The sequence below is a fragment of the Apus apus genome, chromosome Z, assembly GCF_020740795.1.
Source record: "Apus apus isolate bApuApu2 chromosome Z, bApuApu2.pri.cur, whole genome shotgun sequence".
NCBI lineage: Eukaryota > Metazoa > Chordata > Aves > Apodiformes > Apodidae > Apus > Apus apus.
The window spans coordinates 76848038-76872053 of NC_067312.1; the positions used below are offsets into that span (position 1 = coordinate 76848038).

General features: G+C 43.6%; 1 protein-coding gene across 4 annotated transcripts in view; it reads right to left on the reverse strand.

The window, feature by feature from the left end:
- The window catches only part of SKIC3 (SKI3 subunit of superkiller complex), a 53725-nt gene that overhangs the window by 14272 nt on the left and 15437 nt on the right, over positions 1 to 24016 (reverse strand). For all 4 annotated transcript variants that reach the window (XM_051643493.1, XM_051643494.1, XM_051643492.1 and 1 more), the window contains 18 exons: positions 23825 to 23951; positions 22495 to 22674; positions 21563 to 21687; positions 21066 to 21319; positions 18139 to 18241; positions 17194 to 17370; positions 16147 to 16291; positions 15900 to 15978; positions 15724 to 15785; positions 15554 to 15610; positions 14399 to 14467; positions 13375 to 13449; positions 12625 to 12766; positions 8929 to 9022; positions 8279 to 8356; positions 6265 to 6389; positions 5289 to 5412; positions 2832 to 3050 (listed from right to left, as the gene is read on the reverse strand). In XM_051643493.1, coding sequence (XP_051499453.1) covers positions 2832 to 3050; positions 5289 to 5412; positions 6265 to 6389; positions 8279 to 8356; positions 8929 to 9022; positions 12625 to 12766; positions 13375 to 13449; positions 14399 to 14467; positions 15554 to 15610; positions 15724 to 15785; positions 15900 to 15978; positions 16147 to 16291; positions 17194 to 17370; positions 18139 to 18241; positions 21066 to 21319; positions 21563 to 21687; positions 22495 to 22674; positions 23825 to 23951 — 2235 coding nt within the window. The remainder of the gene's footprint in view (positions 1 to 2831; positions 3051 to 5288; positions 5413 to 6264; positions 6390 to 8278; positions 8357 to 8928; positions 9023 to 12624; positions 12767 to 13374; positions 13450 to 14398; positions 14468 to 15553; positions 15611 to 15723; positions 15786 to 15899; positions 15979 to 16146; positions 16292 to 17193; positions 17371 to 18138; positions 18242 to 21065; positions 21320 to 21562; positions 21688 to 22494; positions 22675 to 23824; positions 23952 to 24016) is intronic.

A 24016-nucleotide genomic window follows, 5' to 3' on the forward strand; every position in this document is an offset into this window, starting at 1 on the left:
CACTGCCAGGGATGGGGCAGCCACAGCTTCCCTGGCCAACCTGGGCCAGGCTCTCCCCACCCTCACAGCCCAGAATTTCTCCCTCACATCTCAGCTCCAGCTCCCTCTGCCAGCTGGAAACCCTTCCCCCTGCTCCCATCCCTCCCTGCCCTTGTCCCAAGCCCCTCCCCAGCTTTCCTGGAGCCCCTCCAGGCACTGGAAGGTGCTCTCAGGTCTCCCTGGAGCCTTCTCTTCTCCAGGCTGAACACCCCAGCTCTCCCAGCCTGGCTCCAGAGCAGAGCTGCTCCAGTCCTCCCATCATCTCTGGGGCCTCATCTGGCCTCTCTCCTACAGCTCCATGTCCTTCCTCTGTTGAGGGCTCCAGAACTGGACACATCACTCTAGGTGGGGTCTCAGCAGAGCAGAGCAGAGGGGCAGAATCCCCTCCCAGGCCCTGCAGACCACACTTCCTGTGATGCAGCCCAGGACACAGTTGCTTTCTGGGCACATGGACGGGTCATGTTGAGCTTTTCATCAACCAACACCCCCAGGTCCTTCTCCTCAAGTCTGTTCTCTACCCATTCTCTGCCCAACCTGTATTTGTGCCTGGGGCTGCACTGCCCCTGGTGCAGGACCCTGCACTTGGCCTTGCTGAACTTCAAGAGGTTGGCAAGGGTGCACCTTTCCAGCCTGTCCAGGTCCCTCTGGATGGATCCCTTCCCTCCAGCATGTCAACCACATCAAACACTTTGTGTGTGATGTAAACTTGCGGAGGCTGCACTGATCCCACTGCCCATGTCCCCAGCAAAGTTGTTAAACAGCACTGGTCCCAGCACTGACCCTTGGGAACACCACTGGTCACTGCTCTCCATCTGGACATGGAGCCATTGATCACTACTCTCTGAATGTGACCATCCAGCCAGTTCCTTACCCGCTGAGTGGTCCATCCATCAAATCCATATCCATCCAGTTTTGAGACCAGGATGTCATTCAGGACAAGTGTCAAAGCTTTGCACAGGTCCAGGCAGGCAGCATCAGTTGCTCATCCCTTGTTCACTGATGCAGTGACCCCATTGTAAAAGACCACCAGATTTGTCAGACATAATTTGCCCTTGGTGAAGCCATGCTGGTTGCCAGCAACCACCACCATTTTCCGTATGATGGAAAGCAGCATTCCAACTTCATCTGCCAGCTCCCTTAGGAGCTGCAGATGGATCTTGTCAGGTCCCACAGACTTGTGCACTTTCTTGTCTGTGGCAGTGGGTGGATCTTCCTTGTCCCAGTCTCCCTCTCTGCCTTTTGTGACCTGGACAGTGTGGCCAGAGCTCTTACTGGTGAAGACTGAGGCAAAAAAGTTGTTAAATACCTCAGCTTTTTCCGCATCCTACATGACAAGGTCTCCTGTTTCCCTCTGCAGAGGGCCCACATTTTCCCTATTCTTCCCCTTATCCCTGATGGAAACCCTTCTTATTACCCTTGGTGTCTCTGGCCAAGTTTAACTCCATTTGGGCTTTAGCTTTCCTAACCTGATCCCTGGCTCCTCAGACAACTTCTCTGTATTTCTTCCAGGCTACCTATCCCTGCTTCCACCCTCTGAAAACTTTCTTTTTTTGTCTAGGAGTGTCCAGGAGCCCTTTGTTCACCTATTCAGGTCTCCTGGCACTCTTGCTTGTCTTCCTCTTTCTTGGGTTGCATTGCACCTGGGTTTGGAGAAGGTAATCTCTTAATATTGACCAGCTTTCTTGTAGTCCTCTCCCATCCAGGATTTTATGCCATGATATCCTACCATGCAGATGCCTGAAGAGCCTGATATTGGCTCTCCTGAAGTCCAGGGTAGTGAGCTTGCTATAAACCTTTCTTGTTGCCTTACAGATGCTGAATTCCACCACTTCATGGTCCCTGCAGCCAAGGCTGCCTTTAAGCTTCACGTTTTCCACCAGGAGTTCCTTTTTGGTGACAACAAGGTCCAGCAGAGTACCTTTTCTTGTTGATTCCTCGACCATTTGGCAGAGGACGTTGTCATCAATGCATTCTAAGAACTTCCTGGATTGCTGCTGCTTTGCTGTGTTGTCCCTCCAGCAGATGCCAAGGTGGATGAAATCCCCCATGAGGATCACAGCCTGTGAAGGGGAAGCTGCTCCTATCAGCCTGTAGAGGCCCCATACACTCAGCCATCCTGGGCAGGTGGCCTATAGCAGTCCCCCACTGTGATATCACCAGCCCCTGTGTTCCCTTTAACCCTGACTCATGAACTGCCAGCTCCTCATCCAGCCCCATGCAGAGCTCCATGAAGTCCAGCTGGTCCTTGACGTAGAGGGCAACACCCTCTTCTCCTCTCCCCTGCCTGTCATAAAGAGCTTCTACCCATCCATTCCCAGGCTCCAGACCTAGGAGCTGTCCTACCACATCTCAGTCATGCCAATAACATGCCAATGCTAAGGCTGATCAAAACACATGAAAGACATTTAGATAACGGACTGCACAGCTTAGGAGGCTGCTGAATATTAAATAAAAGCCCTAGAGACTTCTCTGGGTAGGAGGTTCAGCTACGTTTGCAGAAAAAGGTTCACAGAGCACTTCTGAAAGAATTGATGCAGCTACTAAAGAAGTTGAGAAAAAAATATCCCAGAAAACCTCAAATAAAGCCATGAGGCTTCTGCCATTTGACCCCCTTGATCAGAAAGCAAGCTTCTGTCAGCTGATGCTACAACCTTAAGTGAGGACTTCCCATTTAAATAAACAATTTTATTATTTTTAAAAAGAAGGCTGCAGGTGAACAGAGGTTTGCTTGCCATTCAATATAATCAAAGCAACACATTTACAAGGCAATCTAAAGAAAGATAAATACATACCTGTGTATTGCTTTGGAGACTTCTCTCTGGACTGCTGCATTTCTACCTTGCAAAGCATAAAGAGCAGACGCGATAAGGCACCTATCATAAATGTTATCATCCCTCTTTTGATGCTTCAGTAATTCCTTTAGGGCTGCTGTTGCAAGTGTAGCATCCTGCTTTACCAGTCCTAGTGTGCACAAAGCCTTCAGACTTTCTGTGCTTGGCTCCTTTAATGAGCTGTTGAATCAGAGGGAAGGAAGGAGAGACAATTTTGGAGCACAGATTAAACTTAATGATAGAGTATTTGTTACTTCTAAGTCCTCTTGCTCCTGTCTATCCTGTGTGGTGTACAGAATTAACAGCCTCTCACTGTGGGATCATGGATCAAGGTAGATGAGGACCCTGGGGACCTCAGGACATGGAGAACAGCAGTGGAGATGCACCATCCCAGCACTCCAGCTTATCATGTGTCCCCACTGGGCAGGACTCTGACATGTTAGATGTCCTTCATTAGCTGCCACAAAGTGAATAGCAGTAGACAACGTGTAACACTGACAACTACCTGCTTTTCTTGAAGACATTTATATGTTGAACTTGTATCACACCAGAGTTGTAGTGTGCCTGTTTACAGCTTTGCTACAGAAATCCTGGAAGCAAAATACCAGAAATGAGCCTGCTGCTTACAACTGCTTTCTCAGAACAGGGATGCTCTGAGAAATCATGCCTTGTTTACATCAACATTTGTTCCAGCATAAGGTATTTTCAGCAGGCTTTCCATCATCTACTAGCTCTAGTACCTCCATCAGTTGTACCATTCCATTAATTTCGTTATGAGAGGCAGTTTAACCTCACATCATCAGTGTTCCAAGCTTTAATGGAGACCTCCTAGATACAGCTGCTGGCTTTTTTCTAGCATTGGTGGACTCATGTTAACCCCTTGATCTTCAACTCTGGTGAAAACAAACAGTGAGCTCAGTACAACCAATTGAAATCAACTGATTAACTGATGTACTGGCTGAAGGTGTTATGATAAAGGCAATCTAATCAATTGCAATACAAACTGGACAAACAACAAACCAGAGCATGGCAACAGTAATTTGCAGTTCCTTCACTGTAACTTCCTAAAGATAACTTCAGAATGAAGTGCTGCTTACTTCCACTGATCAGCTGACTGCAGGCTCCTAATCAAGCTCCTAATGACTCCTTTTGCCTTCAAAAAAAGACAAGAATGTAAACTTCTGATTCTGTGTTTTGTTTTCAGTCCCCAGCAAGAAAAATTTCTAAGAGCTGTTAAACATAAACTTGAATAGCCAGCATTATGTTACCTGGTGCAAAGGTGATGCCCTTCGACATGTCAGCAGTGGGATTCTATCACATTAGCTATAAAGACAGTCACTGCTAAAAATTTCTGCACCAAGGTGGCCATGAGCAAAGAATAAGGGCAGCTTCTTGTTCAAGGTCCTACTCAGGCCCTCTAAGTCATATAGCATGAATTCCAGTCAACAAACATGTCTGCTGGACCAGAATGCACCATTTTTCTTCCTTCTACTAAAATTCACCATGTATCTTTGCAGCACTGTGCTTCCAATTCAGATCTACACGTATCTGCTAGAGTGTTACTTTCCTAAACCCTTTACTACTGGTCTTACTTCCTTTAAACACATACAACTAACAACATCTAAAATACTCTAGTTGTTGATGTTTATGACAAAAATAGAAGTCTACAGCGATTAACAGGTTGTAGGAAATAGCTGGTCAATTATCTGTTACACAAGGTCTAGAGTGTATCAGGCCATGGACCTTCAATATTTCAGTAACTTCAGGAGGCCCCTGGCGACATGGAGACTGTACAGCCAGTACTGGACTGCTGGGGTGCTCTACTGAAGGAGATTTGATCCTGAGAGGATGAGCTGTTAGCTCTTAACCCAGAGGTGTCAGGAGACCAGCAGCGATGCATGGGCATTTAGTCTCCACAGCTCTGAAACAGATTAATGACTTAAGTCAACAACTGAAACAGACCTGTTTCTTTTTGTGAGGAAGCTACCAGATTCTCCTTGTGTACCACACTTGGAACACAATTGTTCTGGAGATTTCTGACTATTTAAACTTAAATTGTTTTCATTAGTCATCTACATTTCTTACAGCGAAAGAGCAAAAATACTGCCTAGTGCTAACTTGGCAATAACTACAGATAAATATTATCTTAAAAGACAAAAAGTACCATTCAAGGATATTAGACATCCAAACTGCACAGCCCACTGATCCCTCCACTCCATACTGTTTTAAGAATATGGAAGAAAACATAGGCCATAAAACCAGAGATCTATCACATGACTAAACTTAAGAAGACTGCACCTACTCCCACTTCTACTCTGCAACACATAAATATCCACCTGAGAGTCCCCCAACAAGTAAACATGAGGATTCAGCAGTACAACAAAATACCACACACAGATTATTGTTTCCTCCACTCACCATTTAAACAGGAGGGTCTTTGCAGCATCCACTCTGTTCTGCTTATACTCTATTATTGCCAAGGCAGTCAGGGTATGTGCTTTATCTTGTTCAGACTCAGCAACAGACAAGGCTTTTTCATAGGCTGGCAAAAATTCAAGACTCAGAATCCAAGCAGAATTAAAAAAACATAACATGTACAAAGCCTCTAGAAAGGCACGATACTAGAACAAACATAAAGGGATACTTTAGTTTCAGGTTCACTGTATTTTCACACCTTAAAATCATAGGCAGAAGACAAAAAAGCTCACTGAGACTTTGGAAGTTAACTGTATGTTAGGAAAAGGTAGACTTAATATGTACTTGGAGTTGCTTAAAATGTACTAAGTGGAAATGGAACTTAAAAGCAGTATTGGGATATCTAGAAAAAACCTGAAAGAACACAGTATAAACACTCTCCTGAGGTAGTTTATTTATGAAATAGTACTTCAGATGGGTACACATAATTCCCATTAAAAATTAAGAACTATTTAAAATGCTGAGCTGGCTGCACCTTTGTGAGCGCTTACACTTCTACACTGACAATTTAGTATAACTTCTCTTGGAATCTCACATCTTGGCAGTGCAGTACACAACAATACAGCACTTACATTTATGTAAGTACTGAAGTACTTTGAACAACACATTAAACTCCCACTCAGAACTGAGTTTTCCAGGAAAGCCATTTCATTTGAGAACAAGGGAACCTAAAAGCACAACAGTTTAATGGACAGGAATTAAACACTTGCAGAAATATAGCTTCCCATTGTACATTTTAATAGTTCTAGTACCCTGCTGAACAGCCTAATGACTAATATAGTTGTGGAATTTGTGTGTATGCATCAGGACTAGAAGAGTGCAATAAACAGAAATACAGCTAGGTTGGTCAAACAAATTATGTTTAAGCTTAATCTCCAGAGAAACATGCCATAATGCTTTGAGTCAAGAAGGTGCTCACCTTTGGTGCTTTCTTTTAAGAGTCCTTTCTTGAAGTAGGCTAATGCAATCCCCACGATGCCATCAAAGGAAGTCAGGGGTATTGATGTGTAAACCTCAATGGCCTTATCACACTGACCAAGGGCACTGCAAAAACAAACACAGACACTGGTAAGAAGGATGTAGCAACAGCTGCTACGATCCAGACAAGCTGCTCTTGCAGAGCAGTATTCTTTTTTCCACAGCAGTTGAAAGCACATACCTGTAAAACATCAAGATTAGGACAAGAATGTGCAATAATCCCCACCCCTCTCTGTTACAGCAGCTACTCTCTCCAACTGTCTGTTGCATAAAGAATAACTGATACAAAGAACATGAGCCAGCATGATGCTCAGGTGGCCAAGAGGGCCAAGGGCATCCTGGCCAGAATAAGGAATAGTATGGCCAGCAGGGCCAGGGAGGTGACCTTACCCCTGTGCTGGGCACTGGGGAGGGGACACCTGGAATCCTGGGGTCAGGTCTGGGCCCCTCAGGACAAGAAGGACATGGAGGGTCTGGAGCGTGTCCAGGGAAGGGCAAGGGAGCTGGGGAAGGGGCTGGAGCACCAGTCTGAGCAGGAGCAGCTGAGGGAGCTGGGGGTGTCCAGCCTGGAGCAAAGGAAGCTGAGGGGAGACCTGCTGGCTCTGCAGCTGCCTGAGAGGAGGTTGGAGCCAGGGGGGTCGGGCTCTTCTCCCAAGGAAGAAGTGACACGACAAGAGGAAATGGGCTCCAGTTGTGCCAAGGGAGGTTTAGGCTGGATCTTGGGAGAAATTTCTTCCTGGAAACGGCTGTCAGGCCCTGGCCCAGGCTGCCCAGGGCAGTGGTGGAGTGCCCATCCCTGGAGGGATTTCAAAGCCCTGGAGATGGTGCTGAGGGACAAGAGTTAGTCAGGGACTTGTCAGTGTTAGCTGACAGTTGAACCCTGTGATCTTTAAGGTCTTTGCCAACCAAGGTGATTCTGTGAAAGAAGTCCTCCCTATCTGCACCTCAGTGATATGTAACAATGTTACTTAATGGTCAACACAATGGAGTGCGAGAAAGTGGCAAAGGAGAAGCATGAAAAAAGCCAATCAAAATGCATGTGCAGACCAACAGGCAAGAGCAGATATGGACAGAGGTACAGCAGCCTTGGTCCAAGACCATGATGGAAGAAATTATATAGGATTGCTTTTAAGAGAGCTAGTTAGTAGTCACTGGAGCTTTGCTCTTGTGCAAGTTGCACACAAGAATCACCATGCTTACAGTTCGGATGTGAGACTACAGGAAACTGTAGAGCTGCTTCTAAAAGCTTCCCTGAAGTTACAGAATTAGTTATCACATTATCACAGCCTAGAAGTCCCAGTGTTATGTACAGAAGCTTAAGAATACGTTAAGTTTCCCTGCAGAGCTGAAAAATATCTAATTATTAGTGCTTGAGCTGTCTCGGATCAAGGAGAAGTTCGAAAGTCTTTATCTGTTAAGGCTTGTGTCCTGCATTCCCTGAGAACCAGAGGCAAACTGTGAAGGGGACTTGAAGGGAAGAATTGAGAGTAGGATTGCAGCAGAGGGGGTCATCAGCAGAAAGATCACACACACGTACACCACGCTCCAACTCCACGTGCTTCAGATTGTACAAGTCAATATTAATACAAATCAATTAAAGGGCAGGAAGAAGTGATGCTGAATTAATCCTGAAGGAGCTATTTTGTTCAGACAGAGCCTACTACACATCTCCAGGGTGGACAGGCACTGAAGCATCAAGCTAAGGATAAGGGAATCACTGATACATTATCAACTGTTGCAATTCCTTGCAACTTGTTTCCTTTTTTTTTTTTCTTTTTAATACACTATCCATTTCTGCAGCACACACAAAGTTCAGTCAAACTTGTCTAGAATTAAGAAAGATGTTTAACAGGCTATTTTTTAGCAACCACCTTTCACCCTCACATGTTTTCTGCCATAACATCCACTATATCCAAAGCTGAAGTGAGGGGTTGGGAAATCACTCCAACACTTACCACAGTGACCTGCCATAGTTTTGCATTGCTATGTTGTATTTCTCAGTATCCTCAGAGTTTTTCAGTAACACAGCAGCCCTGAAAATAATAACCACAATTAAGAACAATTACCACCTGAATATAATAGGACTATTTTGACAATAGTTTTCAGAGCAGAAAGGACGAATGTTTTATGCAGAAGCTTCTCTATGCTATTAAGCACAGAGACTGTTTTACCATCCTAATGCATCAGCAAACATGCTCACCAAGTAGAGTTTCCTTTACCACCTCCCCCTACCATTTGAAAAGAGAAGACAAAAACAAAACACAGCCCAACCACCTCCATCAATTAGAATGGGGTAGAGACCATAACTAAAACCATGTTTACCAACCCCCAAAATTTCATTTAAATCCCTTGCAGTGAATTAATTAAATGTCCTGGTAAGACACACAAGCCTTTGAATGCCTTTTCCTCTCCAGTGTTGCATTTCCAAATCTGATATAAGAACATCCCCACACCCCCCCTTATAGCACACCCAGCTGAAAAGTGCTGTTGAATTTAGAAGGACAGCTCACAAAAGGAAAAGAAAAACCCTTAAGTTTTTCAGCTGGTGCTTTGAAAAACAGGTCAAAAAGCTCCTATGGCCTTTCATGGTGTATGTACAGTTTACCTCTCATAGGCATCTGCTGCCTGCCTTTTCAGATGCAGATACTCATTCAAATAACCAAGCATTGTGAAAGCAGACGCATCGTCTGGATTTCTTTCTAGAAAATCAGAATTGACAATATGGGAGAACATGATCAGAAAAAGCACTAGGAAAACACCTCTACATTGATGCTAGAGTGGATGCATGTGCACAGAACACTTCGCCAAGTGCTTCTGTCAGTTGATCACTGGAATATTTAGGACAGGCTGCAGGCAAGTGAAGAAGAGATACAACAACCCACAAAATGACGACAGGTTAGCTCAAAAATGTTTAAAATCTCATCACACAGCATTAGTGCACTCAATGTATGTTCAATTTTTTCAGCCTGCACTGGTTTGGGTTTTTTGGTAATTAAATAGGAAACCATTTAGCCTGTACTGATTCTAGTAAAATACTGGTAGAATCTTATGGCTTATTTTTAATGCTGCAACTTTGAAAAGCTCATCAGTAGCCAAAGCACAGACTTGTGAGCTGTCAGCTCACCTCAGTCCTAACCTTTTTTCCCAGACATGGAAGGATCACATAGGTCCCTCCTGCAGCCTGCTTAAGAACAGGGATTTCACAAAGAAATACAGCCTCTCATTTATGTGATTTTAAGTGCCTGCACCTTATTTTGTAGCTCTCAAAAATCAGCAACAGAGGTGTTCAAGGAGCGATTCAACAGACGGCCCTCAGGGACAAGGGAGCAGAACAGAGCTGGCAGATCCTAAAGGACACCTTCCATACAGCAGGAGAGCTCTCCACCCCCAGGTGCAAGAAATCAGGCAAGGAAGGCAAGAAACAAGGAGTCTGACTTGATGGTCAAACTAAAGGGCAAAAAGAAATGCACAGATAGTGGAAGCAGAGACATGGTTATGCAGGGATGAGGTCAGGAAAGCCAAAGCACAGATGGAGCTGAACTTGGCCAGGGATGCAGGGAGTAATAAGAAGAGCTTCTACAGGGATGTCAACCAGAAAACAAGATCAAAGAAAAGTATGTTCCCCCCAATGAACACAACTGGCAAACTGGTAACCAGGGCCCAGGAGAAGGCTGAGGTACTCAGTAACTTTTTTGCCTGTCTTCACTGGCAACCTCTCCACACCTCTTGAGTGGATGGACCACAAGGCAGGGACTGGGTCTATAAAGTCCCTCCTGCTCTGTCAGAAAACAAGGTTTGTGACCACCTGAGGAACCTGAACATCTATAATTCTATTGGACCTGATGAGATACATCCCAGAGTCCTGAGAGAGCTGACTGATGCAGTTGTCAGGCACTCTTCATGTCATCTGAAAAGTCATGGCAGCCAGGGGAAGTCCCTGGTGACTGGAAGAAGGAAAACACTGCACCTATTTTTCAAAAGCCTGGAAACTACTGACCTGCCAGCCTCACCACTGTGCCTGGGAAGATCATGGAACACATCTTCCCAGAAGACATGCTAAGGCACATGGAGGACAGGGAGGTGAGTTGAGACAGCCAGAATGGCTTCACAAAGGCCAAGTCTTGCCTGACAAGCCTAGTGGCTCTCTAGGACAGTGACTACAGTAGTGGGCAGAGCCATGGATGTCATCTGTCTGGACTTCTGCAAGGCCTTTGATACAGCTCCCACAGCATCCTTCTCTCTAAACTGGAGGAATACAGGTGTGATGGATGGACTGTTCAGTGGATGAGGAATTGTTTAGATGGGCACATCCAGAGGGTACTGATCAATGGCTCAGTGTCCAGATGGAGACTGGTGACAAGTGGTGTCCCTCAGGGGTTTGCATTGGTACCAGTGCTGTTTAATGTATTTATAAATTACATGGACAGTGGGACTGACAAGTCTGAAAGAAGGGATGCCATCCAGAAGGACTGGACAAGCTTGAGAATTGGGCCCATGCAAACCTCAGAAGGTTCAGTAAGGCCAAGTGCAAGGTCTAACACCTGGGCTGAGGCAAACCCCAGTATCATAGAATCATAGAATTGTCAAGGTTGGAAATGACCTTCAAGATCATTGAGCCCAACCATCCACACTACAACCCCCAACCATTAAATCATCTTATGAAACACTACATCTACCCCCTTTTCGAGCACCTCCAGGGATGGTGCCTCCACCACCTCCCTGGGCAGCCTGTTCCAAGGCCTCACCACTCTTTCTGGGAAGAATTTTTTCCTAATATCCAATCTGGACCTCCCCTGGCACAACTTGACCCCATCTCCTCTTGTCCTATCACTGGTCACCAGGGAGAAGAGCCCAACTCCCACCTCACCACAGCCTCCTCTCAGGCAGCTGCAGAGAGCAATGAGGTCTCCCCTCAGCCTCCTCCTCTCCAGGCTGAACAGCCCCAGCTCCCTCAGCCTCTCCTCATCAGACCTGTTCTCCAGACCCCTCATCAGCCTGGCTGCCCTTCTCTGCCCCCTCTCCAGCACCTTCATGTCCTCCCCTGCAGATGTCCTTCCTATCCTGCAGTGCCCAGAACTGCAGCCAGTGCTCGAGGTGCAAGTACACAACACAGTCTGCAGGCTAAATGGGCAGACAGTCAGTCCTGAGGAGAAGGACTTGGGGGTCCTGGTGGATGAAAAGCTGGATGTGAGCTGGCAATGTGCACTTGCAGTCCAGAAACCAACTGTGTCCTGGGCTCCATCCCCAGCAGTGTGACCAGCAGGGCCAGGGAGGGGATTGTCCCCTCTGCTCTGCTGAGACCCCCCGCAAGGCTGGGGCCAGGCTGGGGTCCCCAGCACAGGAAGGACATGGAGCTGTTGGAGAGAGGCCAGAGGAGGCCCTGGAGATGCTGGGAGGGCTGGAGCAGCTCTGCTCTGGAGCCAGGCTGGGAGAGCTGGGGTGTTCAGCCTGGAGAAGAGAAGGCTCTGGGGCGATCTTGTGGCCTTTCAATACTTAAAGGGGGCCTACAAGAAAGATTAGGACAAACTTTTTAGCAGGGCCTGTAGTGACAGGACAAAGTGGATGCTTTTCAACTAAAATAGGGTAAATTCAAACTAGATGTAAGGTCAAACTGTTTTACAATGAGGGTGGTGAAACATCAGCCCAGGTAGCCCACAGAGGAGTTAGGTACCCCATCCCTGGAAGCATTACTCTGAGCAGCCTGATCTTGTTGAAGATGTCCCTTTTCACTGCAGGTTGTGGTCTAGGTGACCTCAAAAGGTCCCTTCCAACCCAAACTACCGTATGTTTCTATGATCACCCACACTTGCTCTGTCTGCCTTCTGGGCTAGACATACATAAGCCTAACCTAACGATGAGGCGACCCTGGCTTGGAGCCATGCACAAGGACACACCTATCTCCAACTGAAGGCAACACATCCACACACTCAAGGTGATGGAGCTATAGTGCACCCAGGAGCAGGCTTCTGCCAAACCTCAGGGCACAGGAGCAGAGGAGCTCTTATGTCTCTGCACCCAGGCCTACAAACAAACCCAAAGGAAATCTGGCAGCAAATACATAATAAATGTGACAAGGCTATGGTCCTTATTTTGATTGGTCTTTAAAACACAACCTGTTGAAATGAGCAGAAGGCAAAGCTCGCATCTATTTAATCCTTGTGTGACAATAAAAAGCAGTGGCCCACTTACTTGTTTCAGTTACATGTCAGTTCCAAAGCCTCTCCCCAGCCCATAGTCGTAGCTGCTCATTCTGAATAAATCTCTAAGGCTTGACAGGTTAGTGAGGCATTTAAATACCTACCTGTATATTTGCTCAAGACAACCTGAGCTGCTGGAATAGCATTCATTTGAACAATGTTGTACAGATACAGTTCAGTATTTCTGTTGCTTCTGTCTTGCAGTGTTGAACACACCCAGTGGGCATAGCCTTTTGCTCCCTCAGTCTCAAGAAAGAAACAGAAAACAAAATAGGAGTCATTAAACTTGCTCAAGCAAGAGTGACACAATTAGAGTAACAATTCTGTGTTTCAAGGCAGAGTCTTGGATTAAAAAAAACTGCATCACTGTTAAGCAGGAGAAGAAAACACCAAACGGATTAATTACTTCACACGCAATTTTAACTCATCCTTGGGGCAAAGAGAATTCTTACATTAAAACTTCCCCACTGGAGGGATGACAGACAAAAAAAGGCTGTAAGAGAATATCAGGGTACTGGCCAGATCCTTGCTCTCTCCTGGAAGAGTTATGATTTATGCCTTTGATCTCTGTCCAATTCTGTGGAACATGAAAAACACTTTTTCATGATGTACAGTGGTGATTTTTTTTGACCACTGGGACTAAAGCATCTAATAAAATAACTGCCTGCTATTTAGTGCCAATGCAGGCCAGGAACAAGAAGGAGGTGAGACAACCTCATCTGGGACATGACCATAATAACTGTTTGAGCATTTGAGACATGCCTATTTTAAAAAAATTTATATCACCTCAGACATCACCTCAGCAGAGATTAGATAATGCAGAAACTTCAGGACAACACAGCTGTTGTACTTACATGCATGCTGAGTTCAGTTGTGTGCCTGAAGAGATCCATGGTATCATAGCTGCCTACTGCCTCTGCAACAAAAGCCTACAGGGAAACAAGAGTTCCTGTGGTCAGGGACTTCAAAAATTGCGACAAGAAGCTCAGCACACGTCACTTCAGCCACATCTAAGGCATTTAACATGAAGACACTTTCTTTTTCTCATACTTTCTGGGAAGCAATTGTTTTAAAAATAAAATGAACACAATTAAAAGGAGAAAAAGCAGTTTCCACTGTATCAGTACTTGAAACAAGTTCTTTTGCTGCTACTTTACATTCTTCAGGACAAAGACTTGGTGTGTTTGCACAACTTCCAAAAACAACTGATAGGAGCAGAATTTTGACATGTGATAGTGCTGGTTCTTCCCTAGAATCCAGTTTCACTTGGATATTAGCAGATAAGCAGCAAAGGGTTACAAAGTGCATCATAAAAGTACGAGTCACAAGGATTTCTGCTGTTCACACGTGGCCTAGATAAGACTGGGAGCATACCCAATCCTCAATGCTGGGGGGAGAGGGACCTCTCGAGAATTAAGCCCTGCTCTTGTCCCAGGTACATTAGACACACTTCCCAACAGTGGAGCTAGGAGGGTGCTGAGAGGAGAGTTAAGCAGTGCATGTAAGGAGCTGGAGATACAGCTGAACCTGAAATAACTATCACCTGAAGCAGCTGGCACTTTGGTGACCATGCTCAGTTAAAAGCTTCAGAGCACAAACAGGGATTGTTTTTAATAGCTAGTTTCTTCCAGAACTCACAACATCAGCCAGAAAAACATTACATACAGATACCTGATGAACATAGTTTCCATTGTACTACCACTATGGAAACAAAGGGTCCCAACCATCATCAGGGGCAGCAGAAGCTCCCTTTACTTAAAACATTCAATTTTCAGGAACACACTTAAGGACCAATTATTAAGATGGAGCCCATGTCCTTCCTCTCTTTGACTAACAGCTGTTTTTGAAGCAAAATATGATCATTTTTCTTCACCTTACCTGCCCAAGCCAACACAGTAAGTAAGAAGGATCCAGAGACTGGGCTATTTTGAAGGCTTCATGAGCTTGCTGTAGAACCAAAAATAACAGTGCTATTGTACAGTGTGGCATGGTAAGGGAGCACTTCTGCTTACACACAGGTATGGACATGCATTCTTGGAAGAGATTCCAGGGACAAAATTAGGTCACTGCTAAAAACACTTGCTGTGCCTCAGTGAACAATACATTGCCCAGACAAATAAACCACTTTAGTCTTATTAAAATAAACCTTTACAAGATCAAAGTTCCCCTTCCTTCCAAATGTAGTTCCTTCTTAAAACAGTTCAGCAGTTAGATTACCTCTTAGAACAATTATTGTTTTAAAATATGACTCTTAAGAGGATAGAGTTTTGGAAAATTTGCTTTTCATTCACACAATCAGTTAAACAAACACATTTTCAACATGGTAAAACTGATTATCATTCACAAATTATCTTCTCTCAATGGATTGCTTATGTTCAAATTTCCTCCCTCAACATGGAGTAAGGTGAGTAAAGTCTTACAGTTAGCAGTCTGAGCAGTAAGGAGTCTGCAGTATCAAGCTGTTTTTATTAAAAATAACTCTGACCATCCCATCTCCAATTAAGCAAAATTTCTGCAGTTCTGACCAGCAAATAGGATTAGGATGTAGTTTTTGCTGCATGAGAGCTCTGGACTTGACTAAAGATGTGTTTTAATTTTTCTCCAGAGAAACCCTGAAGGTCACACAGAATTTCAGTACATGATACGACATGCTGATCAGCAGAAAAGTTGCTACCTATGAGAAACTCAGACTCAGGGTTCAGTTTGTGAGTTGAAATTAAAATTGCTCAAATTTGGTGTGCATTGGTTTAACTACTTCTCACTCCTTCCAAATACTTTTCCTTCCATCCAGTTACTTGGAAGGCAACCTCACCAATTCAGAATTCACTTATCCCCTCCAAAGCAAACAGTTAATTAATTCCTGCACCTCAAGTAAGACAGAGGTCCCAATTTTATTTAATTCAGAGGAATTATGCTTCTTGAAATTGAGAGGGACATTTTTCACTGTTTGCCCACACTCCTGCCCCCACACAGTCCCCTAAAAAAAAATTTAAAATGGAAAGGAAAACTCTATTTGTGTATGGGAAAACTTACCTCAATGTTTCCTGTTGCCAGATACAAAACCCCCAAGTTGGTCCAGGCAACAACATTCTAGACAGAACAAATAAAGTTTAAATGAATGTATAATTCCTATATTCAAAAATAACACTGCAAAAGTTTTAAATGCCCACTTGAAACAGATGGCAGCTGCCTACAGCACTTACAATTTGCTCAGCTTGAACAGATTTGATGAACGAATGTTGAGCAAGAGCATAATTCCCAATAGCTGGGGGGAAAAAAAAAAGGAAAAAGGAGAGCTAGGTGTAACTGAATTTTACAAACACCATTAGTCAAGTATCCTTCTAATTTAGGATAATATGGAACTACACTGAAGACTTACCACTACAGGAAGCAACCACACCAAGTGCATTCCAATAAAGGTGATTTTTGCTGTCAAGCCTCACAGCTTTTTTGAGACACTGGAAGAAAATCAGATGTGGATTATGTCTTTAGAACTGAAAAAATTAAGACTTCAGGCACTTACTTACTCAGAGGTGTAGGTTTTACTAAGGACAGAAAGAGTATGCAGACAAGCACCAATACTAGTTGTAAATTTTAAAGAATGTAACAGGAAAAACAAGCAATACCTGTAAAGATTTTTCCAGCAGTTCATTGATCTCATTCGTGTCAGTGCCCACTGCTGTGAGGTGCTCTGCTTGTCGATAATAATTTATTCCAAGATCACACCATATGCTAGGCAAAGGCATCAGTTTCAAAGCTCTGCTGTAACACCTACAGGAACATGAATCATAGAAGTATTATTCCAAGCCTCTCTACACGACTGAAAAAGCATGCAAAAAGAGTGCCTAAACACCTAAACCGTGCAAACATGCGCAAACACAAACAAAACCAGGCAAGAATGAAAAGCAAACCACAACTAATGGATTTTCATTCAGTTAACTTCACCAAATCTATCCTGGTCTAAAGGCAGTCTGTGATGCCCACCACTTCTGAAGCCAGAGTTGTGCACTAAATCAAAGCCTTGCCATTTGCAATATGCACGCTTTTAATTATCATCAATCATTTTCACAGTTAATCAGGCTTCCCCTAGGGAGTATCTGACTTCATATATCATGGTTGAGATTTACTGAACAGCTGCATTTCCTGCCTTACACAGCCAACAGCACAATACTCCAAGGAGGCTACAGAAATACTAGGAATATTTTCTATCCTCCTGAGCTTCCAGGGCCAGAAACAAGGCATTCCCTCTTCCAATGTACGTATCTTGGGCATGAATTTATGGTATTCTTATAAGAAAGAGGCACAGAGAGCTAAAAGTATTATATTGCTTTTAGTAGTCCTGGAAGAATTAGTTAGCAACTGCTGCAACCACTCCATTTAAAGAGGCACGACTGGCTTAGACCCTGGTGGGATGCAGCTATGCCCTGGTGACAGAAAGGAGAAGGGCAGGTGCCAGATGGAGTGTTCACAGCCCCTATGGCAATCCAGCAACCCTATTCCAAAATGAGTGGTGTAGTGAGGAAGAAGCATGAGACCCTATTTACCACCTCATTTATCTCAATACGTGGGTATCAAAAGACTTCATTTTCTAGAAAATAAATCGTCTAGAATACTTCAAACAATGTAAAGAGTCTCAAGCTGCACAGAAGCTCCTGATAGCAAGAAATTATTACCTTCCTCCCAGTCCGAGCAACTCGCTTTTCTTCAGCATCTGTTTGTCTGGATTTTTACCCAAAAGGGATCCCAGAACTTGAACATTCACCTTGGCTGGTGAAATAACATGCACGCTGGTACAGGTATCCCCAAGCAGTTTCCAGAGGCAAGACACATCAGGACGGTGCTTTGCTGCCCTGTAATTAATGACAAAGGAAACCCACTCAACAGCCATTCAGACCTTTCAATCCCCTTCTCTGAAAGTTCACAGCTTTTCAGAGTGGCACAAACTCAAATGTAATTAATCAGTGAGCTGCTTGATTTTTAATTTTTTTTTATTCAATTTTCTTCCTACTCCAGCTGTAAGTCTAAAAGGTCAAAAACAGAATACAAAATGTTGGGACTCAGTTCTGAAAATTAGCCATTATCTATCAACATGTCAGCTGGCTACACCCACTCTTGCATTTCAGAACATAGTCATGTTACATGACATGATGTGACTCATTTGCAGAAATCCAACAGGCCTCCTGTAACAGCAGCTATCCCAAGTTTTAATTTAGGACACTAAAGTATTTCATATGAAATGCAAAACAAAAAGATTGAGGGAGGGAAGGAAGAACTTCCTCTCATCCACCATGTTTCATAGAAATGTCCTCCTCCCAACCCTAGATATTTAGCAAGAAAGCTGAAGAGAACTGTGTGTCATTCAAGTTTGTGTTATGATCAAATTACTCTATCTTTAAACACAAAATGCCCAAAACTCTGTAATCACCATTCTTTAAGCAGTCTAAGTCCAGAATGCCTTATTCAAATCACTTTCAGTAAGCACATTCTTACTTCTAGATTAGAAGTCTTGTCCATTTGATTTACTTTAACTGAGAATCCTCAGACACTTAACTCTTTTAGTTCTTCCTGTCAACCCACCATCCCAGTGAAAAACAAGTAAGTGTGTATGTGGTACTAACCTTGTGAAAAATTCAAGAGCTTGCTCTATGTAACCCACAGCTTTTCTGTCATGGAAGTTACCAAGGGCTGATTTTGCCAGCATGAGATAGCACTCACCGAGTCCTAAAAATAAGAAAAAGTGTACTCTATGAGAAGAGATGCTTTTAGGATATGCTTGATAAAGGAGGTGGGGTGGGAAGATAGAAGCCTGCTCAGTGTTCTGCTTGAAACAAAGATTTATACCCTGCATGTGCTATGCCAAAATTGAAAGACCCCAAGTGCTCAACAGGATCACAGAATTGCCACAGTTGGAAAAGGCTTCCAAGATCACTGAGACCAACCACTCACCCCAGGAAAAAACAAAACAACACAAAGAAAACCCCACACAAAATGACAAGCATGCACCCCACAACACCAACATCACCACACAACCCACAACCCCCCCCCCAAGCCCACTAGAGCATGCATTGAAGTGCCACATCTGCCTCCAATGATGGTGACTCCATCACCTCCCTGGACAGGCTGCTCCAGTGCCTGACAACTCTTGCAGTAAAGAAATTCTTCTTAATAACCAGTCTAAACCTCCCCTGGAGCAACTCCAGGCCATTTCCTCTGGTTCTGTCATTATCCACTTGGGGGAAGAGGCCACCACCCACCTCCCTGTAACCTCCTTCAGGTAGCTGCGTGGAGCAATGAGGTCTCCCCTCAGCCTCTCCTCACAGGGCTTGTTCTCTAGACCCCTAAAGAGCTCAGCAGTTCTCCTACCAAGGAGACCAGCTCCTCACTGTCCTGCTTGCCATGAAGGTCTCAAAACTGACTCCAGGATTTGAGATGAAGCCTCAGCAGTGCTGAGCAGAGGGGCACAATCACCTTCCTGGCCCTGCTGGCCACACTATTCCTGATTCAGGCCAGGATGCCATTGGCCTTCTTGGCCACCTGGGCACACTGCTGGCTCATGTTCAGCCACCTGTCAATGAAAACCTGCAGGTCCCTTGCTGCTGGGCAGCTTTCCAGCCACTCTTCCCCAAGCTTATAGGGTTGCATGGGGTTGTTGTGACCCAAGTGGAGGACCTGGTACTTGGCCTGCTTGAATCTTATACAACTGGCCTCAACCCATGGATCCTGCCTGTCCAGGCCCCTCTGCAGAGCCTCAACCCATGGATCCAGCCTGTCCAGGTCCCTCTGCAGACCCTTCCTACCCTCAGGCAGATCAACACTCCCACCCAACTTGGTGTCATTTGCAGACTGACTGAGGAAGCCCTCAATCCTCTAATCTAGATCATCAGTGAATTTACTGAACAAGACTGTCTCACAACACAGACTTTGCTTTGAACCTATCCTGTCAAATTTGAACTGTAGAGTAATCTGAATATTAAAATAACCCTAATTAGTTCTAAAAACCATAGCAGTTAAGCTTTGGGTTTGTCCTCAAATATTAACTAAAGCCCTGATGAGAAATCTGCTCTGCATTGGTAAGTCTTTGAGAAATACACCAACTTTCAGTCAGAAGTTGTTGCCAAAACACAAAAAGAAGGAATTTGAAGGTGGGCAAAAGGGTAAGTCTTTGAAGATGACCTGAAATCAATATTATTTAAGCCCATTTACATAAGAATTTAATTAATATGGAAATAACTCCAACTGTAAAAAGGAACTGCATCTAATGCCACAATTTCTAGCATTTTGGCACCAAAAAGATAACTGTTTGGTTTATACTCTTGCTGGCACCAGCAGTGATTCTTTCAGGCAGAAAGTCATTGGCTATGAGTACCAGTCAACAACTCAATTCAGAAGCTGTCTGAACTATAGCGAAGTACACCAATGTCTGTTCCAGAGAGTTTCAAGAAGGCCCACATAAGACAGCAAACCAGGCTAAACAATAAACAGAAGGGAAAGATTGTTTTGTGACTCAAAATAGAATCTGGAGCTAACAAATCAGAGATTGGGATGAGAAGGATTATGAGAAGAGATTTATAGGATGTAAGAAGAGTAAGGACAGAGGCAACTGACAAGAGCATGAAAGCTTGATACCATGTGCTGATGTCCTCTCTCAGCATTCTATTGCAGGTAACATGGTCACCTGCAGACACCAGCAAAGCCATAAACACCTGGCACACTTCTACACAACACCCCTGCAACTGGCTGATTAAATCAGCCTGACAACTAGTAAACCTGCCCCTCTGCAATGTTCTCCAAGTCCATCATGGAGCCTTTCCCATGTCACCTTTCCCATGTCACTGGAGGTTGGCAAACTCCAAGCAACAAACTGTACAGGAGGAGGTAGAGGGACAACCACCCTGTCGCCTTTCAGATGAAAGACTTCCTGGTGCAACAGGAACCCAGCGCTTCCTAGCATTACAAGAATCAGCTTGCATCAACCCAAAAATCAAAAGGCCTTACACACAAGGAAAGAACGCTCTGTAGCTTAAAAATTCTTAACAGTACAAAGCAGCAAACAGCCTCTATTTCAGAAGGATGTACAGGGAGACAAGGCCTGAGGACTAAGCGGCAGAGAGAAGGTGAACTGAACAGTTTTTCACTGCCTATCAAACTGTTACAGCCTCCCAGTACTGCACATCTTGAGAATGACAGTTCTGTCACCAGGAAGGAGTTTCAGTTCTCCTGTTTCTCTCTGCTCCTGGCTATAAAATGAAGGCCTTTGCATCTCGCCACCTCTAAGACTTGTGAGACCTCTCAGGATACTTTACTGCTATTTTTCATCCCTTGAAAAAGCTCAGAGGGGCCTGAATCACCTGGGCTACCAGAAAAAGTGAAGGATGTCAGGAGCAGCATAAAATCAGTATCTCCCACCTCTTTGAAATGGCAGCCTGACTCCAGTGCCTGCACTTGACTACTCAAAACCCCTATACACCAATAACTTTCCTTGCAACTGAAACATTCAGTGTGCAGATGCAGAAACAGTTAACACATTCAAATCCAGATGTAATACCTTTCAGTGCAGGCACATAGTCTTCTGTCTTCTTTAAGATCTGTTGATAGGTAGCTATAGCATTGTCGTATTTGCCTAGAATCTGCTCAACTGCTGCAGCTCTATAAATGCTGTACACGAGCCCTGGGTTCAGCTCAGTTGCTCTCCTGAAGGATTTCAGAGCTGTTGAATAGCTACCTCTGCCCAAGTAAGCCTCTCCTAGAGACTCCCAGCAGTTGGAATCCTTTGGATCAGCTCTGAGAGCTGCCTGTAAACTAAAAATATCAAGATATAAATTCAGTTGAATAAAAGTAATACAATTTAACATAAAGAAATCACTTCCTTGCATTATATACCTACTCTCAGGACACAAAAATGCAATTTCTCAGATGCATTTCCCATTGTTTAGTACAAGCCATCCTACAGTCACCTAACTTATTTTCAAAACTTGCCGAGATCAAAGACTGTTTCATTGGGATTTATAGAAAATGGCTTAAACCAACCACTACTTCACTTACTCAGCCACTGCTTTTGATGGTTGATCAGTTCTCAGGTAGTAAAGTCCACGATGAAGCCAGGCCCATTTTGCTGTACCAGTAACTGCTTTTTCAGTTACCTCGTTCAGGATTGACAGAGCAGTGTCCTAACAAAGCACAAAAAAATTCCAGTTTAGTAAATACATACATGTGTGAAGAACAAAGTTCTTGTTAAAGAAGAATTCTCCTAACCCAGCAAAGCATTAAGCTGTCTAATCTGTTAATTACTGTAATGAAGAAATGTTGCAGGGGTTTTTTGAAGATGGCAGCCCAAGTGGCAGATTAGAGGAGGAAATTACCACATCTAAAGATGTGATTATTTCTTATGTACTTTGCAAATAGGCAGCACCTTCCTGCAGTTTTGTAGAGACTACTATTTTAAACTACAGAAGGATATAAATATTGCAGCATTACTTAAACTGTAAGTATTACTTAGACTGACTTTCCAGATACTCCAGTGGAGTTACACTTGCTCTGTAATATGGGCCAATAACTTTTTACACAATGCTATACATATAAATAGCTATATAATATTTTTTCAAATATCCTGATGACTTTGTATGCTTTTCCTGAAAGGAGCAAAGTGGAGGTTGGAGAAAGGAAGTGGCACAAGGTACATATGAAAATTAATTTTCTCTTCATGTTTCTCCTACTGAAAAAAATCCTTCATCTAAACCATACATGTGATGACCACAATCTTATTCCTGGCTCCCTTACCCTGCTCCCCAGATGGATTTAATTTGGAATCAGAGAACAAACCTGAAGCAGGTCCAACTATGAAAACTGCTCAGCAATGAACAAACACCTGTTTTCACGCCGTATTTTCAAACGCAGAGGAAACCTGAAGTGATTCCTCAAGCAGGACTAATAGAAAAACAAAACATCAGTAATCCAAAGCCTGGGGTGTACAATACCGTGTCTCCAAGTTCCATGCTTAAGTCTACAGCTGCTTCTCCAGACTCTTCATCAGTCTCATCCAGCTCAAAAGCCTTTTTGTAGCAACCACGAGCTCTACTTTTGTCTCCTGCAATGTCTCTGTAGTAGTTACCTAAATAACAAAAGACACTTCCCAAGTAGCTGTCCAATTTTGCAGCCTATAAGGAAATATGAACACAATGTAAGACAGCATTTTGAAGGATTATAGTGATGGACAGATCCAGTGATAGCTACTTGTTTAATGTCTGCTTATTAAACTTATTAAACTCCTTCTGAGACACATTTAAGTACTTAAACTTTATTTAAAGATTTCAGAGATTACTTGAGCTTTAAATACTTGCGAAATCTGCTAAAAACCTCTTGACACAAAGCATTTTGTACACAAAGAACTAACAAGCTAGCTGTGGTAGAAGAAAATCAATCTTTGCTATGTCCCATCATTTTCATATTCTGCTTTGTTTCAACCATTACACTCTTACTCATATTCGTCACAACTAACTCCACCCTTTTCTAAAATTTAAATTTTTTAGATACAGTCGGAAGATTTTTTTATAATTGAGAAACCCACGGACCCCGAGTAGCAGAAAACAGCTAATAATAATGTAAAATGTAAAAACATTATTATTAATAACAACAAGAGGAACAACAATAATAGTAATAACAACAGCAGACAAAAACTGGTTTAGAACAAAAGTATTGTTCACTTGAACTATGATGTCCAGTATGCGCTGCTGTTACTGAAATAAAAACAGTAAGCAATTATTTGGGTTGCCAACACCTATAATGAAGTTATATGGCAAGTTTAAAAAGTCTAGAGAGTCTTACTTTGTATCCTTCCATGTTCCAAATAAAGATGTCAGGCTAAATCTTTTGGATTCACATTCTTATCCACATTGGGCCCACCCTAACTCAAAGGTTAGGGAAAGTATAAAAATTCTGGGCTTCTGCAGACTTATTTCCTTGGACAGACATTGAAGCTGCAGCACCACCCTCATCTTTTTCCCTTTCTGACTTTTTCTCCAATGTGAATTTTGCCCTTCTCTTTTCAAAATGTCTTCAAAGATCTGCAGTGGTCATCTAGAGGCCTTGATTTTAAAGAATTAGGTGAAAAAAAGAAAACCAAAAGCAGCAAGATTACAGCTCCCTGCACTGCCTTCTCGCACAGCTGAACTTGACGGGCTCTGGAGGCTTGTAAATGGTAACAAGCAAAATATTCAGGGTTTGTCATCCAGGTCAGTGCATTTTTCCAGATTGGGTTTCTGACACAGGAAAATGCTAATTCTAGATGGATAGTTAGAGCAGCCTTACCTTCAAGAACTGAGTGAGTGCTTTTCCTTTGTCCTTTTTTGTGTCATCACTCATGAACCAGTACGTGAGCCCCAGGTACTTATGATACTCTGCAGTGTCAGCCTTTCTTTCAATAGCATTCAGAAAGCTAGAGACAAGGAGCAGAGGTCAGATCAGAGATGTCTCAAAAACTGCAAACCACTATGCTCTGTT